Below are 26500 nucleotides of genomic sequence, written 5' to 3'. Positions count from 1 at the left end.
TCTTTTTTCCATAGCAGATAACATTTATGAGTTACATGGATCAGGATGTGGACATTCTTGGGAGCCATTATTGGGGTCATTTGGGATCGATCAACAAGCCCCAGTGGGGAGGTGGCATCTCTCAGTAGAGCACAGTAAAGCCCGTCACCAATCTGCACAGGTCTGCAGCAGGCTGGGCGCAGCCTGGAGCCTGGTGCTCTATTAGTTAATCTTCCCCTCCGTCCTATGAAATGGGCTTTGAGCTTCTTCTTGCAGATGAAGACACTGAGGCCCAGAGAGGGGCAATGACTTCCACGTGTCATCCTCATGAAGTGGAGGGTGGAGAAGGTCAGGTCTCACGTGCACATCCCTGTCCCGGCGAAGGAGGGGCTAGGCTGGTCATGCCCATATGGGCAGTGGCAGAGTGTCCCTAGAGCCCCCTCCCCCGCCCCATCCTGCCAGGGTGGACTTCCAGCAACTTCACATTGTCCTTGGGACAGCTAGTCCCTTCTCAGGCCAAAGGGGGATAGAGTGAGTGCTTCAGGGCTGGCCTTGGGTTCTGGAATGCCCCCTACCTTCTCCCAGTGCCCCAGCTGGGAACCAGGACAAAGCCTGGAGAAGAATGGCCCTGTGGCTCTGGCTTCTGTGATTAATGTGGTCGGAGCCTGGTGGAGCGTCCCGATCCATCAAGCCCGTGTTGTAGCCCGCTCCTCCTTGCTGGCACCAAACGCGTCTAATTACACAAACGTTGCACAGCAAATGAGGTGCGGTGTCATCTCCTGTCAGCAGAGTCTGAGCCTCTGCCTGCTGCTCTGAGCCGGTGACCCACACCCATGGGCGTGCCGGCTGCGCTGTCCTCACACCGCCTGCTCTCCCCTGCTCGGGTCCCCGGGACCCTCCTCACTCCCTCGTGGGGTCCCGCTCGCTCTGAGCATGCATGCCGGCGCACCAAGGCTCCAGGGAGGTGCCCCTCTGTTCTCTAGCTCCACCTGCCCCTGCACCCCTCGCCCGAGAGCCTGCCGTTGCTAGATCTCAGCCCAACAGGCTGCCTGGAGCCCAGCGCCAGAGCCACTAGCTGGGATTAGCATGGATTAAACAAACCTCAGTTTTCTCATGCACGGAAGGGCCACATCAGCTGAGATAACCCAGTCCACTGAGTTATTTAGAGAAGGAAGTAGGGTGATGTGAGGAAAGCATCTAGAACAGTTTGGAAGCATTCGATCAATGTTTCCATCTGTTATTACTGTTTTTCTCCCCATCTGCCTGTCTGAGAAGGGGCCCGTGGCAGGCGGAGGCACCCATGTGGCAGAGGCAGGTGGGAAATGGGGCTGAAGAAGTATCCTTGGGGAGGAGGAGTCTTCCTTTCCCCAGTTGAGGCATCTGCAGTTCCTCCGCTGGGCGACCAGGAGCAGGAGGGAGCAGCCAGACTTCTATTCGGGTACTACAGGAGCAATTAGGGGTGGGCAGGAAAAGGGGGGAACCCTGGTGATGAGACCCACCAGAGCTGCCAGCGTGGCCCCAGGCAGCGGGAGCGGGACCAGGGCTGACCCGCCACTCAGACTGGCGGCCGCACGTCTGGGGAGGCAGAGGCGCGGACTCAGCTGCTCGGATGGCTTCCGTGTAGACACCCACCCCACTCCACCCCTCTGCAGGGGACTCCTCCCGGTCACCGGCAGGTACAAACCCACAGCAGGGCTTGCACAGCTTGCTGAGGCTCACAGGGTTCCAGGAGAGGAAGCGACTGCCATGTGCTCCCGCGGCGGCACCTTCGGTCTGTGCAAACCTCAGCAATGGGTAGGGGGTTGCACTGCTGGTGGGGAGCAGGGGTGCTCTCGCAACCCCCATGGGGACATCCTCCTGAGTCTCCAGAGTCCATACGAGGGCGAGAAGAGAAGGCCTCTGTGCGGAGGCCACGTGCTCCCTGTAGCCTCTCCAGAGTCCTGTGGTGCTAACGGAGGGAAGTGCTTTGGACCCGCTCTGGCCCCTGCCTCTTGGCTCAGGCCCATCTGGGTGGCATGGAGAACTGAGCTGAGGCGTGGCATGGCAGCCCCCCCCCCCCCCGCAGCTCCCATTTCCTTGGTGCCACAGTGAGGCTGCAGTGACGCAAGCATGAGTCAGGGCTGCCTTGGGCCGGGATCAGCTCTGTCCTAGACGGGAGGCTGGAGTCCCCTGCAGCCCCCTGTTGCCTGTGGGGCCCTTCCCAGCCCTGTCCTGCCCTGCCCCGGGGCTCAGAGAGAGCCCATCTCTGCTGCTTCCCACCTAGAAGGGCTTGCAGAAGCTGTCCCCATGCAGCAGTCCCCGAACCTGGCCGCAGCTCTGAACACATGGGGTGTCTTCAAGGTGCGCCATTCTAGGCCCCGACCACAGAAGTTCTGGTTCTTTTAGTCTGGGATGAGGCCTGGGAATCTGCTTAGTTACAGGCTCCCACAGGCCAGAGTGTGGGGACCATGCAGGCCACCCTGCTTGTTCAGCATCAGGGAAAGCGTCGCTATTTGTCGTCTTTCTGAAGTCATAGGGCGGGCGGGTTGCAGAGCCTTTTCTTTCACTGATAACGCCTTCGCCTCTAAAACATGGGTTTTAAAAATCCCCTGGTTCCTTTCCATGACCCACTCACAGATGAGTCCCCCACGTTGACCTAAGCCTGTTCACAGTCTCAGCTTGCAGAAGGCAGCGATCGTGTGGGAGGGGAACAGCCACAGCGTCTCCACCAGGGAAGGACAGTGCCGTCCTCCCTCCTCCTGCCGCCCGTACCTGACCTCCAACATCCATGCCCACCCTCCACTCCTCCACCCCGAGATTCTGGCCTGGCACTGCCAATCGCTCCCTGCAGACCACTCAGTACGCATTGCCTTGGCAGTCACGGCCCAAGGCCACCCTTCACGGAGAAGGAGAGAGGAAGGAGCTCATTTGGGGACAGATGGCTCTGAGCTGGAGCCGCCAACTGCTGCGAAGCCCTCACACCAGCCCAGGTGCTTCAGCGAGAGGGAGGGAGCGCCGGCCGGTGGGCGTGGGCCTCGCCTCCCTACCCTCTGCCCACTCGGTCATGCGCGGTCCGCCTCAGCCAGAGCCCCTCAGAGAGCTGTTAAGAATGTCTGGGTCCCGCTGCGCCCAGCGGCTGCATGTTAACAGGACGTTCGGACCCGGGCTGGTGCGCCTCCACCTAAGAGAGTGGTTTCTTTGCTATTGCTGGGCTGAGCTCGTGAACTTTCCAACTGGGGGCATTTGCAGATAGATGGCTTTTTCCAAGGTCAGTGTTCCATAAAGACCGTCCCGGTTCATCGTGAGATTAATAAACACAGCGGCCTGCTCAGCCTGTGACTCACCGGCATCTGCCTGGGCCTCACAACGGTCGTCAGCCATTCACCAGGCGGGCTAAGTTGGGCAGAAAGACATTTGGATATTTTCTTCTTGATTCTTGGCACAGCACCCCAGGTTCACAATTCATAGAGGACTGGCTTTGTTTGCGTTTCACGAAGAACCTTCTCCTCCCTCGGCAAACAGACTTGTTTCTTTTCAGACCCTGGAGGAAGGAGGAGACTCCAAAGGGCATGTCCTCCTGCCTCCTGGGGTGGGACGCTGAGTGGACCCGGGGACCCACGGAGTCCTTATTCCTCCTCGCCACTTGGGTCCACACTGCCCTCCCATCTCCAGGGAGCTCTTCCTCAAAACCCGCCGTGGCTGACCACTTGTTCAGAGATCTGTAGACAGGAGGACAGGCAGGGAGCACAGGAACCCTGGCATAGGCACTGTGTGGGACAGCACACCCTCCTCGGGGTGTCTGAGGGCAGAGTGACAGGGAGATGTGGAGCTGTGGCTCACTGTGATGTGAATGGTCCTTAGACCCCATCGGGCAGGTCCCTTCCCCTCTCCGGGCTGCGGGATGCGGGATGTGGGGAGCAGTAGCGACGGCCTGCGCCCAGCCCTCGCTGGTGCCCCATCTCCCTGTGAGGAAGGCAGCACTCTCACCTCCAGTTGATAAGTGGGGAAATGAGGCACAGGAGGGCTGACTGCCTTTCAGCGACACCCTCCTAGTATGTAGCACAGCTGGGATTTGAACCGGGGCAATTTGACAACCCCCACCCTGACCCCCTTGCTAAAATCTCCAAGGCTTTGAGAGCTTCAGATCCCCAAAGCCAGGAACATGCTCGCTCGGCTGCTTGGGACTGACAGCTCATTTATAATGGAATCTGGCCTGTAAAAGTTTAATGAGGAACGTGTCTGATAAGATGGCCTGGTCTTTGATCTTTGCGGAACGCCGACCCCTCGCAGAAGAGGTGCTGCCTGGCCGTGGGCTTTGGAGAGAGCCCGTGTGGTCGGCGAGAGCAGGAGGGTGTGGGGAGGGAAGCACATCTTGATGTACAGAACGGAGGTGTGTCTGCAGCGGGGGAGGGTGTGCACAGCTGCTTCGGAGAGAGGCTGCAGCAGAAATGTCCTGCAGGCTCGGAAGGTGACCTTTCTGCTTCCTCTCCTGTCCTTCAGGGGCCCCCATTGTCTTGGGCATTTCCCACCCACACCCCCAGGGTATGGATAGAACAGGGTGGGGCAGGGGTTCAAATATGACCTATGCCACTTACCCCTTTTATGACCCTGACCTGGCTGCTTAGCCTCCACAAGCCTCGGTTTCCCCATCTCTAAAATGGGGATATAGTTGTACCCCACGTGGAATCGTGGGGAGGACTAGATAGTGAGTGTATCTAAGGCTTGCAGAGCCACGCATGGGGCATAGCAAGCTCCAGAAAACCCTTGCTCTTACCACTGCCACGCTGACACCAGCAGGGAAGCCGCGTTTCATTCCAAACAGGCTGCAGGGTGCTGGGCTGATGGCGCCATACTCAGTCCTCCCAGCACCTGGAGTGTGGGTGATGTTCTCAATTGATAGAAGAGAAAAATGGAGATTCCAGAATTTAGGAGGTTCCAGGATTCAGGAGCTTCCCTAGATGGCTGAGCTTGCGGTGAACTCTGACCTGCATGTCTGCTCTCTTCCCGGTGCCAGGTTGGTTCCCAGAGCTTCAGCGTGTCATCCCCGTGGGCAAAGGAATTAATCAGTAACAGCAAAATGTTAGGCCTTGGTTGGGTAGATGGGCCTTTGAGGCGAGCAGTCTTCTGAGACTGCACGTGTTCAGGTTGTCCGCTCTGGTTAGAAGCTGTTGCTGGTGTCCAGACACATTCATTTATTCAGCCTAATTCATTGCTGCTAAATTTATCTATTCCCAAGTGCTGTCACTTGGGGTCACTCCTGCTAGCCGGTGTCAACATGTGTTGAGGGACCGCTTGAGTAGTGCCCTGCCCCTGGGTCCCCATGCTTGCAAAGGTCAGGCGTTGCTGATGCCCTCGCGCCTCTGTCACTGCAGCCAGCGTTGCAGCGCCGACTGCATGCCCCAGTGCCCACCGGGAAGAAATATGTCGGGCTCGTCGGGAGCCCGTCCCTTCCTCTTCTCCTTCCAGGAGCTGAGCTGTGCATTTGGCCTGTCCTGCCCAAGCCAAGTGGCAGGAGTTCAGAGTTGCTTAACACATTGACTGCCACACTGGAAAAAATATTTTCTAGTGTTTCTAGGGCCACGGTGTTTTGTTGGGAAAATAGAATAAAAACTTCGGAAACAAAAACAATCCTTTCTAATTTAATGAAAAATGTGTTTTTTTTATCGTTTTCTGTGCATGAATTATATGCAACTTGAAAAATAGTTCGCACAGCTCTCAAGGTGAAGAGATGTGTGAGTTACATGTGATGCATGCCGCCCCGGGCTCGAAACTAGTGTGAGTTAAATACAACTCACACGGCAATTCATGTGCTAGTGTTAACTCAGTAGGCGAATGTTCTTAGCGCTCATTCATCTGAGGACACTCACCCCGTGCCTGTGCTGTGCCAGCCTCCTGCCAGGCATTGGAGATACAGGCCCAAGGAGGCACAGTCTGGCCATTCACACAGACCTTATAGTGGGGTGGGGAGGGACAGAAACTGGGCCATGGCGGGCTGGTGTGCAGGAAGGGGAGCACGGAGAGGCCAGAGCACCAGAAAAGCAGGAGCACAAAGTGTTTATCAGCAGGGGGCACAAGGACCTGCCTCTGCCTCCACCACCCTCTGACTGGCCCCAGCCCACGGGGCCCACTGCCTTCTTGGGGTTGCCCGTGTCCCAGTGCGGGCCCCCACTCCGGGCAGGCACCGATGCCACTGAGGAGGAGGGAGCCTTTGCAGGGCACGCACAAATGGGCTGCAAAGCTGGCTGAGGATCAGCAGCTCGCCCACCGCCAAGGGGAGGTTTATCTCAGCTACTCAGGGTTCTCCATCTGATTCCGACGGGCACCAGGAAAGGAAACCCACACACAACTTTGCCGGGTGCAGCCGCAGTTAGAGAATTCTCGGGGTGGTGGGGTTTCTCCCTATCCAGCCTGAGCACCCACGCCTTTTCTCGATGTTGCACCCCAGGGCCCTAGTGAAGCCTCCCCCCCCCCGCTCCCCGTTAGTGAAGGCCCCCCTACCCCCCATTAGTGAAGGCCTCCCGTCACCCGCCACTCCCAAGACCGCATGTCTTACTCTCTTATTCCCACCCACAGCTTTAACTTTCTGGAAGATTCTGCTCAGCAGTGCCCGGCCGAGGTCGGTCCCTATTACAGACAAAGGCCCCACATCCCTGGAGGCCAGCCAGTGCCCCAGGTCCCCGGCTCCCCCGGCGCCACGGGGAGCAGACCCAGGGCCTCTGCCGGGCTCCCAGTCCTGCTCTGAGCACGTCGTCACTTTGCTAGGAAAAAAGTCTGGTCCTTTCCCCTCTTGTCTCTTACACTTTTTGATTTTTATGTCTGCAAAAGCTGATAACCTCCCTGCCCTTCTGCTGCAGGGGGAGCTCTGGTAAAGGGTGGGCGGCGGGGTTAACCGCCGTCACTGTGCGGCCGGGACGTAAGCCGGTCCATCTGCACAGCCGCCTTCGTGGGCCCAATTTTGTAACCTAATTTCCCACCAAAACAGCACTGTTTACTTAGCAAGAAATCTGCTCTTTGTCAACTGAGAACAGTGATTTCTTTATTAGGGCTCTGCGTAGAGAGTGACAGCCGAACGCCGGCGCTCGCCTGGGTCTGGTGGAGTGTCTGACGGGTCTGTGACGAGAATGGGGTGGGCGGAGGTCGAATGGACGGGGTGTGTGGCCAGACGTGTGCCTGTCCCAGAGCAGGCCGGTCGGACGGGCCGGGCTGGCCAGGAGGGAGCCGCGAGGGCACAGGGGCGGTCCCGGAGACGGCCGCTGAGCCTCAGACACCTCCGGAGGCCACTCTGCCTCCCACCCCAGAGTCTCCGTGCACTCAGCCAGCTTCTAACTGAGGCTTGCTTCCGCCCAGCCCTGCTTTCTAAAAAGTTTGCTCCTATGAAGTGTCGAAGGCATGCAAAAGAATAACAAAAGCATGTTTAAGACATCCAAGTAATCATGACACATACACCCTCATCCCCTGCCCAGCCTAAAGACCAGGGACGTGCCAACACCTTCGAGGTCCCAGGTGCTCCCCTCTTTCCCTCCCACGTCCCCCCACTCCTCCCTTCTCTGGGATTTGGAGGTCATCGTCCCTTCCATCCACGGCAGTGCTGCCTTATGTCTGTCCCCCCAGTACGCGGCTTAGTTCTGCGTTGTTCTGCTCTGTGGCAATGCCATCACTGCACATGCCTTTGGGAACTTGCTGTCACACTCTGCTTCATGTTCCAGACAGTCGCCCGTTGGTGTGGGGGGCCCTGGATTCATTTATTCTCACTGCTCTGACAGTCTGTGTTGGCGGCATTTGGGGTGTGTTTTTGCTAATCTGAACGTTACTGCCAGAACACTCTCATACCGTCCTCTGGGCTACACGTGCGGTGGGTTCTTTAAAGTCAACGTGTGTCTGGGACTGGAGTGGCCAAGTCAGGGGTAGTCACATTTTAGCCCTCCTAGACATTGGGAGACTTTTGCCGGGGGTTTTTGCCAACGCGTACTCCCAGTAGCAGAGTTTGAGAGCTTGGCTTGCTCCATGTCCTTGTCACCAAGGTGATGTCCTCAACATTCTAATTTTTGCCAAAATAACATCTCCCTGTGATTCTAATTTTATATCTCCCTTATTGCTAATGAAGCCAAGTGTTCTTTCTTAGGTTTATTGGCCATTGTCTCCTCCAAATGCCTGTTCAGATATTTTGCCATTTTTCTACGGGGTTGCCTTTTCCCTGCTGATTTGAAATAAGCTGTTCGCACACTAAGGCCACTCATTCCGTAGTTAGTAATGTGTGTTGCGTATCCTCTCCCAACTTGGGCCTTCACTCTCCTGATGGCAGGTTTGGATGAAGATAAGTTCCTACTGTAAAGTAAGTCAAGTAGGTTACTGACGCTTTCCTACCATGTCCTCCTCCCACCCGGGGGTCTGGTCAGACCTTCCGCCTTTGGAATGTAGTGGCTGTTCCCCCGTGTTCAGCTGTTCTCCTATCTCAGAACCTAGGCCAGTACTGCTCTCCTCCTCCTTTCCATTCTCTTGTAAGAATCTGGGCTCAGCTCAGATGCTACCTCCTGCAGGAAGCCTGCACAGATTGCACCAGCAGAGTGGATAAACTCTTTTCCTCCTGCTCCTCGCCGTACTTTAGCACCCCAGGCACTGTTTGCAGACAACAGTCAGTGTCTACTCTCCCTCCATGATTGCTTAGGTCCCCGCATAGTGATTTGGCCAAGGCACCAATGGGAACTATGGGGTTTCCTGTGATTTCCTGAGCTTGTGGCCAGGTCCAGGGCGCCCCATGCAGCAGTAGTACCCTGATATCCTTCCGTCACTATGGCCTCATGGGCGCTCCTGGGCTCTGCTGAGATCTGTGCACGTGTGGGGCCAGGGTAGACCCTGGGAATGTCAGAGGCCACCAGGCACGCCTCTGGTGCAGCACTGTGAGTCAGGGTTGGGACCACCTGCCCCCCGAGAGTGTGTGAGGTCCTGGCAGAGTCTTCCCGAGACCCCCGGCTCCCCACGCGGTGCCATCAGAGGCCCATGCTCAGTGAACATCAGCTAGTGGAGGGAATGATGCGAGGACACAGGCACAAATCAATGAACGGCTGGATGCCATGGCCCCGCTCCTGTTTTCAGAGCCCCCGCATGGACAGGCAGCCACCCAGACGCACAGGGACGTGCAGACTGACTCGGGAAGTGGACTGGGCTCCACTGTGGGAGAGGGCAGTTCTCTAGTGCCTTCTGAAAGATTTGCTGTACACCTCTTTAAGAGTGCAAACTCCCTTAGTATGTTTTGGAAAGGCTTTGACTTCTGGAACTTTTTAAGTGCATGTATGGGAAACATGGTACACAAGCTTGCCAATGTACAGCTTCACATACAAAACAAAACCCTTGGAGAGGAGACTGAATTCCATACAGAGGAGCTTTCTGGAGCTCCGTTGCTATTTGTTGGTAAAGTCTAGGGTGGCAGGCGCTGGCCTTGCTCCTCAGGAGGAGACGGGCCCGCCAGACCCTGGCATTATGAAATCATAGTTTTTGGAGGAAGAGATGCAAAGGCAGGCTTTGGGGACTTTGGTTCCATTTGTAACAGGTCATCGTCCCCAGAGAGAGCCCACCAGGTGTTTCTGAGAGAGGGGGTACCTGGCCTAGAGCAGCTTAGCAGCAGCAGAAGGGTCTCGATCTCCCCACTTCTGAGCTCTGTGGCTCCACCCCTGGCCCAGTGATCGGGGTGGGTGGCAGGCACCGTGGCCCAAAGGCAGGGCGGCGCACCCAGGCCGGGGCTTCCTGAGGCAGGCGGGGCCGGCGTGTTGGGGCTGTGTGCCGGGTGGGTGCCGCTACGGGAGTCAGTGACTGTGTAATCCAGGCTGCGGGTGGGAATGCACGTTCCAGAGCGTGTGAGCGCAGGGGTGGGACGCGGGGCCCAGACACTCTCCTCTGCCGAGGGCGCCCCAGCCCGGAGAGGGTTCCCCATCCCTGCCTGCCTGCCACAGCAATAACCCTCCCGGGACTGGGCTATTCCAGTGGGGCCAAAGCGGGCCTGCTAGGAGTTTGCAGTCTCAGCAGGGCGCTGATGGCTCCAGGCCAGTGCGATCTGCCTTCCACACCGCGTGTTCCTTGCCCAGGGCTGCGGTGACAGTTACCACAAACTCCGCGGCTCCAGACGGCAGAAGCTTGTTCTCACAGTTCTGGGGGTCCAGAGTCCAAAGTCAGCATCACTGGGCTGAAAGCGACGTGTCCGTGGGGCCGTGCCCCCTCGCAGACCCCAGGGGAGACTGTCCCTGCCTCTCCCAGCTCCTGGCACCACCAGCATTCCTCTGCTCATGGACACGTCACTGTGATCTCTACCTCCTTGTCACACAGTCTTCTTCCCTTCTGTGTCGAATCTCCCCCTGTGTCTTGAAAGGACCTGTGACGCGTGCAGGGCCCACCCCGACCACCCACACTGTCCTCGTCTGCAAGTCCTCCCTCAGTCACATCTGCTCAGTCCCTTTTCCCGCGTAAGGTCACGGTCACAGGTTCTGGAGATACAGGCGGGGGCCCACCTTTGGGAGCCGTCGTCAGCCTCCCACACGTGCCTCCCCTCTGCTCTGCAGGACGGATTTGTAAGATCACTGTTATAATTGCTGTTCGCAGATGAGGGATCAAGTTCAGAGAGGGCACGCAGTTTGCTCCCAGCCACACAGCCAGGTGGGAGCTCAGCTGGGCTGAGCTGGGTCTCAGGTCTTCTGATGTAATGTTTGCTCTTCTCTGGTCGCACTCCCTGCTTCATTCATTCATTCATTCATTCATTCATTCAGCAGACACATACTTCGGCGTGCTCCATGCCTCGCGTGGGCACAAGGCCAGGTGCTGGGCAAGCGGTCTGAGCAGCGGCAGACTGGGCACCTGCTCCTGGGGCTGTCCATCCCGCTGGGAGATGGCCCATGTGAGCTCGCGGCTGGGGGTACAGGACACAGGGCCTGCGCCTCACGGAGCAGCACGTCTCTGAACAAGGCCGTCTCTGAGATGCCGGGCTGGGTCCCTCCTCCTGACCCCAGAGTGGGAGCGCAAGCGCGGGGGCTCCCCACCTCGGGGAGCCAGCACCCCCAGCTCCGCGCTGTTCAGCGTCTCCAGGCAGGCGCCATGGTGGGTGCGGGGCCCCATCCCTGCACTTCTTCCCTTCCTCTCGCCACGTTAGGGAGCACGTCAGTTCCTGCCCCCACCCCTGCTCCGCTGTGCTGTGGGTCAGACGCCCTCCCCCTCCTCCCTACCCGTCACGTCTTACTCACCCCTCTAGCCAGCAGAAGCGGCGCGCCCTCAGGTACCCATCGCCCCTGGTCCGGTCCCAGGGACGGCGCCCGCTCCAGGCTCAGGCGTGCTCGCTCAGGCCCAGCCGTTTTGGCGCTCAGTTGCACATGGCTGTGCAGGGTTCTCATCACCGCAGCGTCTCCTTTTGTCTCCCGCCAAAAACCCTGTGCCAGCAGGTCGGGGGCCTAGGACCTGACGTCAGGCGCTGTGGGCTGGGTCCACTCCGCGCCCTGAGCTGCGCTGTTTGCTCATCCGCTGCGTGTGGGGGGAGCCCTGCCTGAGCGCCTGTGGGGTGCCTGGAGCCTCACGCACGCTCCTGTCCTTGGCTCGCCCCATCTCACAGGGGCCCCTCCTGCAGGCCAGGGACACTGAAGCTCAGAGCAGGTGGCAGCAAAGGCACTGAGTGGCAGAGCCACGTTCGGACCCACCTCCGTCTGGCCTCAGAGTGCAGGCTCTGACCCCTCGACCTGCACCGCTCCCAGGCTCGGCATGGGGACCAGCCGAGGTGGCATCTGGGAAGGGACCACCACGCCAGCTTCTCGAGGGCAGAGGCAGTGGGGCGGGGCAAGCAGAGGCCTGTGCCTCGGTGGAACATTAGGGATGTCAGTCTGCTCTACGTGACTCCCACTCCAGCTCTGACACTTGGGCAAGTCACCTGACTTCCTTGAGCCTCAGTTTCTTGGTCCTTAAAATGGAGATAATGAAATCTACCTCATGGGCTTGCCAGATGTGTGGCACGTGCAGGTGTTCGGCAAATGCTGGCAGCATCGCCGCAGCAGCAGCCTCTGGGGCACCATCCACAGAGCCAGCACAGCAGCCGTCCAGCTACACCTCGGTTCACTCTGTCCGTTCTTCCCTTCCTCCTTTCCTCCTACCTCCCGGCCTCCGTGCTGATGTTCTTCCCTTCCTCCTTTCCTCCTACCTCCCGGCCTCCGTGCCGATGTTCTTCCCTTCCTCCTTTCCTCCTACCTCCCGGCCTCCGTGCCGATGTTCTTCCCTTCCTCCTTTCCTCCTACCTCCTGGCCTCCGTGCCGATGTTCTTCCCTTCCTCCTTTCCTCCTACCTCCCAGCCTCCGTGCTTGGGCCCAGTCTCGAAGTGCCATCCAGGGGCTCTGCCAGGGGCCCCTCACTAGGGAGAGACCTTTCCTGGCACTGTACCCGGCCTCCCGGGGTGAGGACCCAGTCCCAGCCAGCAGGCCAGAGCCGACACTGGGAGGAAGTGCAGGTGTCCTCTGCTGCAACCATCAGCCTGCGAGGCCAGGCTCCTGCCCCAGGCTGCTGCTGCCGGTCGCCAACACGTGTGCAACACACACGTGCACACACAGACGTGGCAAGGAGGGGCTTCAGTTGGCTGTTCCACTCACCCGGAGTGCCCTGCTGGGGCCTCGTTCCCGGACACAGAAGGACCTGCACGGCTGCCCTGCCAGCCTCAGCAGCTGCGGACTGGGACCCTGTCCTCCAGTCCTGCAGGCGGGAGGCTGGACAAGCCAGAGCGGCTGCGGCTCAGGTCTGCCCTGTGGGCCGGGCTGCAGGAGGCTGTACGAGTCAGACGTTGTCCTCACAGGCCTCCAAGTTCGTTAGGCAGAAAAACTCAGCCACAAGCGGTTCAAACAAACAAACATCTTGGCCCAGATAACTGAAACGGCCAAGGGTGCTAGCTTTCAGCAAAGGGGCTAAAATCAAGAAACCAGTTCTTCATCTCTCAGCTCTGATGTTCTGTCACCTCCACTCCTGGGCTCTCCCCGCAGCCCCCACGGCCCCGAGCTTATAGCCCAGCTTGGCAGCCCCTGTGGACCAGAGAACTTGTCTCCCAGAGATTCCACCCAAAGCTGCTGTCTTGAGCACATGCCCGTCACTGAACGGGTCGTTGTGCTGGACATATGGAATGCTCTGATCAGCTAACCTTTGGTCACACGTCCTCCTGCCCAGAGCAGAAGAAAGGAAGCAGGTGGAGTGTAGACCCAGCCCAAGGCACTCTGTGCACTGTGCCCTGCCCCCAGGATAACCTTCACACCCGAGGCTTTAGGCTCCAGGCTTTCTTCCCACGTGGCTTCCCTTGTTTGTAATGCACCTCCTCTCGACCGCCTGTTCATCCCTCAGGCTCCAGCCCAAGTGTCGCCTGCGCTAAGAAGCCCTCCTCCACACGTCCGGCAGAGTTAGGGAGTTGCTCCGACCACACTGCCCTGTGCTTACCTGGCCACAGGGCTATTCTTCCACCGGACTCTGAGCCCCTTTCAGGCCCCTGGGCGCAGAGCAGGACCTTGGGACAGCCTCGTGGGAAGTGAGAACAAATGTAAGCGCGACTGGCAGGGTGTGGCGCAGACCCATTCAGCCAGACTGAGGGAGAGAAGGCAGGGCATGAGAGCAGCATCCGAGCTGAGCAGCTTGCAGAGGGCTGGCTCCGTCGCCTGGTTGATGGTGGCCCAGGGGTGTGTGAGGACACACGTGTGTATCCGTGACGTAGGAGACTGTGGCCATGTCTTAAATTGAGCTCAGGGCTGGCAGCCCCTCCCATCCCAAAGCCTTCTCCTCGCGTCCGCCCGGCTTCCAGAGTCATGGCCTGGGTGGCCGCAGCTCAAACCAAGGTTGTGCCCTCGGCACAGTGTTGAAAGGGAAGAAGAAAAGGAGGTGCCACTGGGGATCAGCCTGAAGCAGTGGCTGAGATGTCACCAGTAGTCCTCGCTTCTGGCAAGGCCCCCATGGCACAGTCCTCTGTTCCCTGGCACAGGGGACACCCAGCACGCGTGGGGACTCTCCGCTGGGCCCTAGGGTAAGGCCCAGCATCCAAGAACTAGCAGCTCCGGTCCCGGAAGGGCCTGCTGTGCAGGCTGGTGCAGGTGAGGCAGTGGTGTGCATGTTGCGAGGTTCATCCCGCCAGTGGAATCCGGGTCACCCCGGACAGACCAGGGCTACTGTGTGGCCTCAACATGTTGCTTGAAATCCCCATGTGATCACCGGCTGTCTCTGGGCCCTCTGCTGCGGTCGGCACAGCCCCCAGGTGACCCTGATGCCAGGAAGCTGTCGTTCATGGGGCCTGGGCCACTCAGGGCAGCCAGCTTTGGTGACCGCAGGCTACCGTGCCCTCAAACCCCGGCCAGCATCCTGCCGGCTCCGGGAAACTGCCTTGCCTGGAGTGTCCCGGGGAGGAGCAAGGAGATTGAGGACGGGAGGCGCCTCAGGGGTTCTCCTGGCCAGGGGACACCCGCCTTTTACTGACCCACACTCATGCTGCCTTCCAGAACTCTGTCCTTCAGCCCCAGGCTGTCCCCAGGAGCCAGACAGAGAGGAGCTTCTCTCCCAGTCTTCTTGCCACAAAACACCTCTCCTGTGGCAGGAGTGTTAGTCTGTGTCCTGCCGAGGTCATATGTCAGAGCCGGCGGGACCCGCCCTTGGCGAAAGGGTGCATCAGTCTGGTTCTGTTTCTTCTCTCCCAGGCACGTGGCAGCCCCTGCCCTATATAAAGCCATCTCTTACGCCCCCACACTATATGCAGCTCCCTTGCAGGTGGACAGGCCCCTGCAGGCAGCCTGTGAGTGAGAACATTTTGAGGTTTGACTTATGACTTACTCTGCAGGCTCCCCCACCCCTGCACGGTGCCTGGCACACAGACATGCAGCTGTCACTGGTGCTGATGATGCCTGTGAGCCCCAGCAGGAGCCAGTTCCCTGCCAGGTGCTGAGCAGAGCCCAGTAACCCTGGGAGAAGGACCTGTCAGCCTGAGACCATAACAGTGCACCCGGGGGGCAGAGAGAAGGGATCTTCTGCTAGCAGGGGATTCGGGGAGGGTGTCACCAAGGGGTCCCCTGCTGGGCTGACAGGGATGAGAAGTAATTTGCCGGGAAGGTCAAGGACTGGCCTAGGCAAAAACGCAGATGCACGGATGTGGCCGGGCAGGTTCATTGCATCTGCACATCCACAGCAAACACATCTGCCAAAGCTAGAAAACGAGGTCGCAAAAGGCTCATCTCCAGGCCTGTGGAGCAGCCTTCTAGGGGGAAGTTTGTGAGACCCAGATGTGCAGACATCTGGACGTCACCTGTTTGGGTCCCACTTTAGACTGTGCCGCCAGCCCAGTTTCATGCGCTATTGAACATAATCAGTGATTACCTCTGGTGTGAACAGCCAATGGACAAATCATTTCCTCCCTGACATAACTGGGTCTAACAGTGCCCTTTCACACATCCAGCATCAGTCCAACTCCAAGAGTCTGGATTTGCCCTCAAAGTGTGGTGCTAATGCTCTTATCACAGCCCTCCTTTCTTGACTGCCTACTGTGTCTCAGGTACAGTTTGGGGGACTTTCATCCTCACAACAATTGTATGAAATAGGCACTAGTATCCCCATTTTAGAGATGAGGAAACTAAGGCTTGGAGAGGTTCAATTGCTTGCTGTGATTCGGCTGGGATCCTATCCCAGGTGTGTCTGATCCAAACACATACTCTTCTCTTTGCACTGCATCAAATTGTGAAGAGTTCCTATTTTCTGAACAATGGAGAATGAAATCTTGTACATTTGGTTGCCAGTGACTTAGCTATGGTTTCCATGAAGTCTGATTCATTGCTAGTAAGTGCGTTTTGGAGTAGGTGACCTCGAAATAGCCCTGCGGCTGCGTTAGAGGCCTGAGGCCTGCGTGAAGGGCCGGTGGTCACACTAGCAGACCCGGCACCTCCTGGCGGGCAGACCAGGGGACACGGGGTGGGCCCCGGCCACCCCAGCCTAGGCCAGAGGGATCAAGCCAGATGCACGCTGGACCGCCGGGCATCGAGAAGGGAGCTCTGTTGGTGTTAGAAGGAATTCCACGTAAGGAGAGCTAGAACGATATTCCAAAATTGTAGTTACGGCTCACCAATTTCAACACTTGTCTTGAATCCGGATCTTCCCCTTTATAGCTCGTCCTGGGGCTGGGTGGGTCATACCAGTGACTGTCTAGCTGAAGCCAAAAGTCCTCCAGTTGCAGGCCACCTCTCAATTCCTCCCTTTTCCACATATTTTTAGGAATATGAGCTCTTCGTGTCTTACCCCTGGTGTTCATGTTTTCTCGCCCTGTTTTTCATATGTTTCTAGCATGCACGCCTGTGCCCAGCCCTGAGGAGACTGGCAGCGGGGTGCACCTCAGATGTGTGGGTGGCTGGTGCTCTGGCAAATCCAGTCCTGGGTGCAGAGTCCCATCGCCTGCACCTCCCCGCTGGCGGGGGTGGAGAGCCGGAACCCTCGTGTAGCCCGCAGCCTGCATTCGTGGGCCAGCACTCTAAAGTTGGGACCTGAATTTATAGGTGACCAGGAGATGTCGGCATGTCAAATAAGAGGTGCAGACTGTTCTGGGAAGTCTTCACGTGCGAGTCAAGGCCTGGCCGTGTTGGCCTGGGGTCCTTGGCAGGGTTCCCTTTGGGTCCTCCTTCTTAGAGCCCTGCCCTTTGTCTCTGCAGGCCCCCCGCCCTGAGCGGCAGCCCTGTCATCTCCGACATCTCCTTGCTGCGGCTTTCCCCGCACCCCGCCGGCCCTGGGGAGTCCCCCTTCAACGCCCCCCACCCGTACGTGAACCCCCACATGGAGCACTACCTCCGTTCCGTGCACAGCAGCCCCACGCTCTCCATGATCTCTGCAGCGCGGGGCCTGAGCCCCGCCGATGGTGAGTGGGGCCTGGGGCTGGGAGGGGGAGCTGGGGCGTCTGTGGGTGCCCCTCGCTGTCAGCACAGCCAGCCTCGCCCACTCTCACACTGCGGACTGCCCAGCCTCCGTGCCCGCAGAGTGGCCAGGCTGGCGTCCCTTCCAGCTGCCCCGAACAGCAGGATTTTAAGTAAATGAATAGTGAAAGCTGAGAGAGGTGGGGGCGCTGGTTTTTGTGCTCATTACAGAGCCCTTCATTAGCACCCTCCACACGTGATCTATCATCACAATAGTGGCGAGGGGCCGTCCAGGCAGGTCCTGTGCAGGTGAGAGCCGTGGCTGCAATGGCCCAGAGCGTGCAGAGGCTGGTGCTGAGTGAGGGTGGCGTGGGAGTGCCATGCAGGAGGGAGGCGGAGCGGGCTGGCTGCTGCCTGCATCTCTGCTTTATCTGCCTCTTGCAGGTCAACACAGGTGGCCACAAAGCGGCAGCCCACGTCCCTGGGCTCTAGGGATGAGCCTGTGACTTTGGGTCTTTCCGTTTAGCTGCTTGAGAGAGAGAATTGATTAGCCCCACTCAGAGATCAGAGGGCCACCCCCAGTGCAATTAGTTTGAGCCAGAAAAGGGCAGGGTCACATGGTATGAAGTATGTCTTACAGATCTAAAGTTTTACACTTCTAGCTTCCACCCCACTCTCTCTCGAGCACACACACAGGACACTTGGGACCTGGCCCTGCCCATGCTGTCTCCCTGGGAAGTGCACCCCACCCCCAGCGTGGTGTGGCCATTACCCACTGCCCAGCAGTGCTGTGTTAGCTCTCACTGTTCCTATTTTTTAAAGCAACCAAGCTGCATTTTCTCAAATATGCCCATCCCAGCCTACCTCCCAGGCTAGAGAATGTTTGCAGCATGCACTTGTGAGTCCCGTGGGCAGAGGCTCTGGGAAAAGTGGTCCCAGTGGGTCCCTTGTCACTACCTCCATTCTCCCCCAGAGGAATGTGTCCCTTCCCAGCTCATTCACAGGTGTTACCATGAGCGGAAGCAGTGCCCTGGCTCTGAGAAGGTACAGGGTGGAGTTTCGCAATGAAGAGGAGGCTTCTAGCCCCCAGCTGTGCAGAAAGGCCCTCTGAAGCATGGGCTCATCTTCCTAGCAGGGAGGGTTACGCTTTGCCTGGTCCTCACCCAGAGAAACCAGACAAGGCGAATGGTTGAGCCGCAGGGCTTGCAAACGGTCGGCCAGGATGTGGTGCTGTTCTGAAACGGCCACAACCCCGGGTTCCAACCCTGAATACCACCTGTATCCCCTGAGCAGCCTTGACCAAACTGGGGTGCCCTGGAAGCTGTGCTGCCCCCATGCTGAGCTGCTGTCTTGGGGACAGTGGGCCTGAGCTTGTCCATATCACTTCTGGTGGCCCAGCTGGTGAAGGGCTGGCCGGGAACACAAGGATGAAAGTCTGGTCCCAAGTGCTGCCCGGCCATTAACACCCACACATGGCTTAATAGGCTGAGTGGGCCCCCCCGAAAGATATATCCACACCCTAATGCTTGAACCTGTGAGTGTTGCCTCTTTCGGAAAAAAGATCTTTGCAGATGCCATTAAGTTAGGGACCCTGAGCTGAGGAGGTCACCTGGATTATCTCATGGGCCCTTTATCCAGTGACAGATTCCCTGTAAGAGACTCCCAGAGGAGATGGACACATTCGTGCCCACCCAGGGCAGGTGGGAGCAGAAGGCAGTGTTCAGACAGGGGCAGAGACGGGAGTGGTGTGGCCACAAGCCAGGGAGGCCAGCAACCACCAGAAACTGGAAGAGACAAGGAACCCTCTTCCTCTAGCACCCCCGGAGGGGGCGTGGCCCTGCCGATACTTAACTTCAGACTTCTGGCCTCCAGAACAAGGAGAGGATAAAAGTCTATTGTTTTAACACCAGTGAACACCAAGTTTGCGCTGAGCTATGACAGCAGCCCTGGGAAGCTAATGTGTGCGGCGACAGGGTTCCTGGCCAGCGTGGGCCCCAAGAGATGTCCGTGGGAGGAACAGAGGAACAGAGCGCCCTCCGAAAGATGTTCAGGAACCAGAACACTGCAGCGCCGCTGACCGCAGTGTGGCGACAGGGCTCCCCTGGCAGAGAGGCTTTCAGTTGGCAAAGTGCCACTCCATGCCCGAGTGCAAGGTTAACACTGGTGTAGCTTCGGGAACACCCACTTCTCCTGCCCACGGCCCCAGGAGACAGCAGGGACAGGTTCAGCACCAGAGGGGACCGGGCTTATTCCCATGGCCCATCAGGGAAGGACCAGATACCCTGAGGCCTTGCCGGCTGGCCCTGATTCAAGGTACCAAGTGACCAGAGCAGATCAGGCTTGAGAGAGCTCTGTCAGGGGCTGACCCGAGTCCTTGTGTGTGCCCTGCCCGGTGCCAGCCCCAGAGCCTGCCGTGTGTGCCTGGAAAGCTCATCCCTGGTCCAAAGCAGCATCTGCCAGACTGTGTGTGTCCCGGCACCTGGGCTCTCCAGGAAGGCTCCGGGGAGCTGGGCCAGCAAGGTGGAGGGGACGGCACTTCAGCAGGGACAGGGCAGGCAGAGGCCACGGAGGTCAACCTGTCTGGAGGCCAGGCCCTCAGAGACGCAGCAGGAGATAGAGAGAAGGAGAATGGCGACTCCACTGACTGGTTTCTTCTCTCTGCCGAGCGCATCAGGGATCTCATTTAGTATTCGTGGAGAGTGCCGGTAGTAGCCGCGAGGCCATGGAGCACAGTGGCCAGGAGCTTGCACTCCAGGGTCAAACCCCTGGCCAGGAGCTTGCACTCCAGGGTCAAACCCCTGGCCAGGAGCTTGCACTCCAGGGTCAAACCCCGGTTTCGCACACCTGGTGAAAGCAGCACTCTCGGTGTGCTCGGCTTCCAAGCTCCCTTCGCCCGCCGACGCCACACTGTCGAGGGCCAGGCCCCTCGCTCGCTCTGACCTTGGGCCCTCCCTGCCTCTTCCCCAAGCCCTGGGCAGGGCTGGCTGCAGGGCTCTGAGGTTTTGCGCGGCCGGGACCGGGGACAGGTGGGCTTTGGCGGGTGAGGAGTTGTATCTGGCCAGGCCCGGAGCCCTCGGCAGTGACCTCGCCCTGGACACTCAGGCAGAGCGCGGTCTGGCCCGGCCGCCTGCGCCCCGGCGCCCTGCGTCTTCTCTCTGCTTTGGAGACTCTGCCGCACCGCGGAGCCCGCGGGCCTGGGGCTTGTGGGGGCCTGGATGGAGGAGGGGAGGCTGTTTAGGAATTGGAGGAGGTGGAGGAATGTGGAGGCCGGGTCTGGTCTCCCTCATCTGCAGCGGGGCCCCAGCCCAAGCCTAGGCGGCGGAGCCAGCCCAGCGCCGGGCAGACGCGGCCGAGGGTGGCAGGAGGGACCGCGGGCAGCTGTGCCCTCTCCGCACTCCTTTGGCGGGAGGAGGCGAGGCAGTGCCGGGCTGACAGCTTCTCTCTCCCCGCCCACAGTGGCCCAGGAACACCTTAAGGAGCGGGGACTGTTCGGCCTCCCTGCCCCAGGCACCAACCCCTCAGACTATTACCACCAGATGACCCTCATGGCGGGCCACCCCGCGCCGTACGGGGACCTGCTGATGCAGAGCGGGGGTGCCGCCGGCGCGCCCCATCTCCACGACTACCTCAGCCCCGTGGACGGTGAGTGCTGTGCCCCCTGGGAAAAGCCACCCAGCGGGCGGGGGGCACCCAGGGCGTGGGCTGACGGCCGCCCCCGGAGGCGGAGGAGGGCACTGTTCCCGTTGGGGCTGAGGGGCCCTCCGGAGGGGCTGGGCCAGGCCCCGGTGCCTGCCGGGACGGGACGGTGTCCACAGGGGCCGAGTCGCCGCGGGCCAGCAAACAAAGCACGCTCTTCCCTGTCCCTGTGGAACTTAGAGTGCGCTGGGGAGAGACGGTCACTCCACAGCGCTAGGAAACGACCTCCCAAAGCGGCCGGTTGTAGAGGGACCAGGGAAACAACGCAGGGACGGGGCTGGGTGCACTACGGAATGAGGAAGTCGGAGAAAGCGTCGCTGGGAACCTGCTATTCGGGAAGGTGATACAGAGGCGCAGAACTGAAGGAAGGGAGCGAGGCAGAAGCCTCGGGGAAGAGAGCTGCAGGCCGAGGACACAGCAAGTGCAAAGGGCCTGAGGCAGCAGTGTGCCTGCCATGCCCAAGAAACAGCCAGGAGGCCAGTGTGGCTGGGGCAGCAAGTGAGGGCTAGGAGCGGGGTGAGGCCCAAGCTTTGGGGCGAGGTCACGTCAGCCAGTTAGGCCTTGGGAAGGACTAGTTGTCAGCAGAGTGAGCTGGAGCTGGGCAGAGGGGAAAAGACATCTGACTGATCTGATCCTTAAAGGGATCTCCTTCCGTGCTGACTGAGAATGGACGCAGGGCGAGGCGGAGGTCGGGTCCCGTGGGCAGAGGTGGGGAGAAGTGGCCGTGTTTCAGATGGATGCTGAAGTCCCAGGTCGAACGTGGAGTCAGAGAAAGAGAGGGGCCGAGGTCGGCCCCAGGGCCTTGGGCCTGAGTGATTGGAGGGCGGGGTGTCAGTAACTGAGACGAGGAGCTGCAGGCGGCGACCTCCGGCGAGGTCAGAGGTCAGGTGCCCTGGGTGGATACGTTTTTGGTGCCCTTCTCTTCCACCACATGCCATCCTCACAGCTGCACTCACAGGGGCGCCTGTGGCCCCCTGAGGACGAGCCCCTGTGGTCAGCACGGAGCCCTGTCGGGGAGGAGGGAGGGGTGGGAAGACTCAGCACTCCGCCCGCGCACGTGAAGATGAGCACGCCGGGCTTGCCAACATCAAGTGGGCTCCACACCCCGCCCTGTTTGTCACCCATCCTCCACTTCCCCCGGGCGTGCTGTCTCCAGTGCGCCTGACCAGCCCGCGCAGTGATCTCGGGCCCCACTGTGCCAGGGGAAGGAAGTGAGGCGGCCACGGGGCAGACCCGGCTCAGCGCCTGGCTGCTCCTCGTCCTCGCTGTGGCAGCGGGGCCAGAGGTGGTGACCGTCCGACCAACGGGGTAGGGTAGGGCAGCAATCTCGAGCCCTGCGGCCATGTGGGGTATACCCACTGGATGAGGTCACATGTGTTAATCTGGCCCAGTGCCTGGCTTACAGTAGGTGCTCAATTAATGCTGGTTCCAGCCTGTTTCCATCAGTATTCCTTTTCCGTGTTTCAGTCCATGCCCTCCCACAGGATTGCATTGCTCCGTTGTCAGCACTACTGTCCCCCACTGCTTAAGCCCAGGCTGTGGGCACCCCCTCCCCGGCCCCACACCTTTCCCTTGCCATCTCCCTGTCCATCCAGGCCTGCCAGGTACCGCTTGTCACTGCCTTCTGGCTGCCTGGCACCCCACAGCCCCATCTTCCACCCCTTCCCCCATCCCGGCTCCCAGCGCCCTGGGATGAAATTTAGACTTCAGAGCCCAGCTGGGCAGCCTTCCTCGCCAGCCCCATCTCTCCCACTTGCACACTGCTGTCCTGCCACACAGCGCCCCATCTGCAGGCCCCAAACGCCTGCACAATGTCCTAGGCCTTCTCCCGAGACCCCACCTGAATCCAGCCCCAGGCCTCTGGGGCCACCAGCCAGCGACATGGCACCAGCAGGACCCAAGGCACCCAGCTGGAACTGGCTGGCACTTCTCCTTATGTGTGGCCAGATGGCACGCCACCGGAGGTGGGAGCAGGTCTGGCCAGGAACAGGCCCTCTGTTGTGTTCATCGGGTGAGTGAGTGAGTGAGTGAGTGAGTGAGTGAGTGAGTGGCACTTACAGAGGAGCATGGAGTGGAAAGGTGCAAACTAGCCCGGGAAGAAACTGCTCAGGGCAGCAGCTGCTGGCTGACGGGCGCCTGGGAGGGGGCTGGGGAACGGCTCTGTTCTCCGGGGCAGCTCGGTATCGGGCAGCATCTGGGGGCAGGAGGTGAGCCGCCAGTGGGCGGGAGCACTCCCAGCTCGAGTCACTGCCTCTGGTTAATTCATCACTCCCACGCCCGGCCCTTGGCTTCCGCCTGGGGAACGTGCCTGGCTCAGGATGCAGATTCCAGACTCAGCCTGAGCAGGGATGTCAGTTTCCCCGGCTCTGCACGGGGGGAGGGGAAATTTTCCTTACCATGGATTTCAGGAAAAAATGACTTCTCTCCCTCTATGCCCAGCAGTTGCAATCCAGGATTATCTCCTGTTTGTTACTACTTAATATGTTTTCTTCCAAACCAGTTTAAACTAGAACCAGAACTTTTGCTCCGGGTTTTTAAAAGGCTCTAGTCACTTCCACTCAGCTCCCGTGCCTACGCGGATGTCTTACGTCAGCCTCTCAGAGACGCCGGACAGCGCCGGCTCTCAGTCAGGCCACAGTCGGGCCGAGCCCAGACCTGCCACTGCAGTGTGCCCCTGTCCCCCCAGACCACGGGGGCGGAGAAGGCCCTGCCAGCGCGCAGGTCTGCAGAGGGCTCCTCCCGGGAAGCTTCAGACCACCCAGTAGTAGTGTGAGTGCATCTTCCCAGCAGTCTCTTTCTGCTCTGCACTCTGCAGAGAAACCGTGTCGGCTGTCACACGGTGCTGCCAGCGTGGCTTAGGAGACCTGTGGGAGGGTCCTGGGTTTCGGAGGACATTTGTGTTCACACCAGGGAGCCACCCAGGGAATGACCCTGAACATGCATGCTCTGGGAGAGTGCAGGGGGTCTCAGGGGCTCGCGGGCAGCTGGAGAGAACAGGCCTCCTCTCCCGCCTCTACCATGCACACATACTCGCTCACTGGGCAGGTAAACTGAGCGCCTGCCACGAGCTAGGGACATGGCATGAGCAGCAGTCTCGCCCTCGTGGCTTTTGCTCCAGTGTGGCTGCTCTGTGTAAGCTCCCCGGGGGCACGAAGAATGCCCACCCTGATCTGCCACCCCTCTGACCCCACCTTCCTTCGTGTTCTGAGAGGAAGGAGCAGCTGTCGGGGAGAGAACTTTCCAGAGGCTTTGAATATCCAGCCAAGCCCATGGAGCTGGGCTCTGCCAGGCGAAGCAGCAAGCAGGGCAGAGCGGCAGGAATGTCATGGGAGTCCTCGTCCCACAGGGCCTTGTCCCCAGCCCACTCATTTTCAAGCCACCAACACAATTTTGACCTTAGCCGAGTGCCACCTGCGTGATTGTGTATTTAATAATACATTTTTAATAGACTCACCTTTTGGGGTTGGAAAATGGATCTTAAAATAGAACTTTGTATTTTTTTTCCTGAAATGGAAAACCTGATCGTATCCGAGGGGGACACCCCTGTCTCCGCTGAGCCTAAAATAATCTCATTTGGGGGGAGACGGTGGCGTGGCCTCGGGTGGCGCTGGTGGGGTTGGAACGCCGCCCTGCTGCTCAGAAGTGCGCGGAGGCAGAGGGTGGGAGGACAAAGGTCTTCCCGCCCTGGCCAAAGCCCACCCTCTCTGGCCAGGAGGTCAGTGAAGCCCCGTTCCCTCCTGTTCTCAGAGGGGCTGATTCACAGCAGGGAGATGGGGATTTGCCACGTGGGATGGTGATAGAAAACCACTCAGGAAATCCAAGGTCGTCGTTCTGCCGAGCAGCTCTCTGGGGAGCAGGGAGTTCGCCGGTTGTCACCCGGGCCCTAAAACGGAATTTTCTCGTGTTATGCTGTTGAATATTGGTGATTCAACAAGAGAACAGCAGCCACAGCGGCCCCCCTGCCCCGGCTCTCACCACATTGAGAAGATTGAAATGTTTCCAATTGAAATGTTGTCTGTTTACAGCCCATATTTCCTCCGAGCTGTATATTTTATTGTCATATTGACACTAATTTGACTCGGATGTCACCTCCATCCTGACACCCGTTCTTTATGCTGCCCGTGGTTCCGGGGGAGGGGGGGCGGTTCAGAAACCAATTACATTGATCATGCCGCAGAGAGGCAGGAAGAGCTGCCGGAGGGGCTGCCGGAGGCCCACGTGGGCCAGGAACCCACGAGCTGTCTGGGCAGTAGGGGAGACTGAGGCAGAGACCAGGCCACAGGTCCCAGGGGGCAGGGCTGCCGGGTACAAGCATGGGCTGAGTAGTGTCGCTGGGTCTCTGGTAGCCCATCCACTACACCAGCATGACAAACCCACTTCCCAGGGGAGGGGCTGCAGCCCAGGCCCCTCAGTGTCCCTGTCTTCAGCACGCAGCTGGGCAACGGCGCCGGGGATGGCCTTAACGCCACGCCGCCTGCATCCGTGGCCTCGGCTCTTGCTACCCTCCCATAAGAGGGAGCAAAGAGGCTGTGGATGGCCGTGTGTGGGGCCTTAAGGTCCTCAAGCTGGCTTTCCTTAGAACATCTCCTCAGCAACTCCAGAAAGTCCCAGGCGAGGGATTGGGCATGCCGGGAACGCTCCTTGGCTGGTGCGGATTCAGGGCACTTGAGCCCTCCACCAGGCTGTGCCCTCTGCCCCCCGTGTGGTGCATCGCAGCCCTGCGCCAAGGATGGCGGCTGGCACAGAGAAGGCCCCGGGGAGCTGGTGCCAGGACTCATCTCCCTCCTGCTGCCCCTCAGCCCAGCCTCCTGGGGCTGCAGGCCCTGGGGGATGCCCAGCCCTGAGGCCACAGAGATCCGCCCGCTGCTGCTCGTGGTACGCTGGTCACCTGCCCACAGCAGCCCCGAGGTGGGGCTCAGAGCCTGTCTTCTGTGTGAGACGACCAACGACTTTAGGGAAGACGCCAGCTCAGAGTGCTCAGGCAGGGTCGGAACCCACATCAGCCCGGGCCCAGGGCCTGGACCTCGCTACCCCTGGAGAGCAACAGCCCTCCCTCCTGAGCGCTCCCGGGTCCTCCAGGGCAATCCCGCTCAGGTGGCAGCGTCTTCATCGCACCTGGGTGGCGAGCTTGGTGAGGGCAGGGCCGGGGCCCTTTGCCCGCGTGCCCACGATGCCCAGCCAGTGCCTGGCACACACAGCCCTGCACACGGATGAACGAAAGAGCACACGAGTGACCAAAAGAAAAAACTAGTGGGTGAAGCAGGGTCCAGAGGCAGGTGGCGACAGGAGTGGGTCGTGCCAGGCATCTGCCCAGGTGAGGGTGGACAGGTGGCCGGTCACCGGCGGCCGACCAGCCTTAAACAGGCGCATCCACGGATGGATGCTCTGCCGTGTTCTGTCATAAATCACAGGAGGAGCCATGGAAATGAGTGCCAGGCTTTTCTTTCTATTTAGTAATTTATCAAGGGAAGAGGCGCATTAATAAACATATTTCCCTTGAGAGGCGGGCATAACAGAGATGAATGTCACTGTCAGATTTGGCCTGTTTCCTCTTGTTAGGGGCACATGAGAGGGTGGGAATCCAAACACTAGCAGCAAAATCTTTTTTTTTTTTTTCTAAGAATGTGTTACAGAGACGTGTGTCTTCCTCACTTTGCATGGTGTTAGGTCTTTCCGCTCACCGCCCCCATTCGCCACTCGGCCTGCAGGTGGACTGGCTTTCGCGTCTTGCTGTGGGTTCCCCTGAAGTGAGGAGTGGCAGCGTGAGCTCAGGAAGTAAGAGCCGAGAGGCCGTGTGGGCGCAGAACGAAAGCCATGAGCGGATGTTTAGTGGCGGCCCCCTCTCCCCCGAAGGAGCTGGATTAGTTAGCAGTTTCACCTGGGATGTCTGCTGGGTTTTAGGTGCTGTCCTTGGGGCTCTGTGTGTGTCATCACAGCAACCCTGCACGACAAGCCACCCCGTCCCCCTTGGGGAGGTG

The 26500-nt window shown here is 59.3% G+C and overlaps 1 protein-coding gene across 1 annotated transcript in view; it reads left to right on the top strand.

Moving 5' to 3' along the window:
* The window catches only part of GLI2 (GLI family zinc finger 2), a 175821-nt gene that overhangs the window by 121929 nt on the left and 27392 nt on the right, over positions 1–26500 (top strand). The window contains exons 3-4 of the mRNA XM_012749770.3: positions 16629–16831; positions 20283–20468. Coding sequence (XP_012605224.3) covers positions 16629–16831; positions 20283–20468 — 389 coding nt within the window. The remainder of the gene's footprint in view (positions 1–16628; positions 16832–20282; positions 20469–26500) is intronic.

This window comes from Microcebus murinus, chromosome 8 (genome assembly GCF_040939455.1).
Source record: "Microcebus murinus isolate Inina chromosome 8, M.murinus_Inina_mat1.0, whole genome shotgun sequence".
In the NCBI taxonomy this organism is placed as follows: Eukaryota; Metazoa; Chordata; class Mammalia; order Primates; family Cheirogaleidae; genus Microcebus; species Microcebus murinus.
The sequence above is the reverse complement of the archived record's forward strand: the minus strand, read 5'-3'. Positions and strand labels throughout refer to the sequence as shown.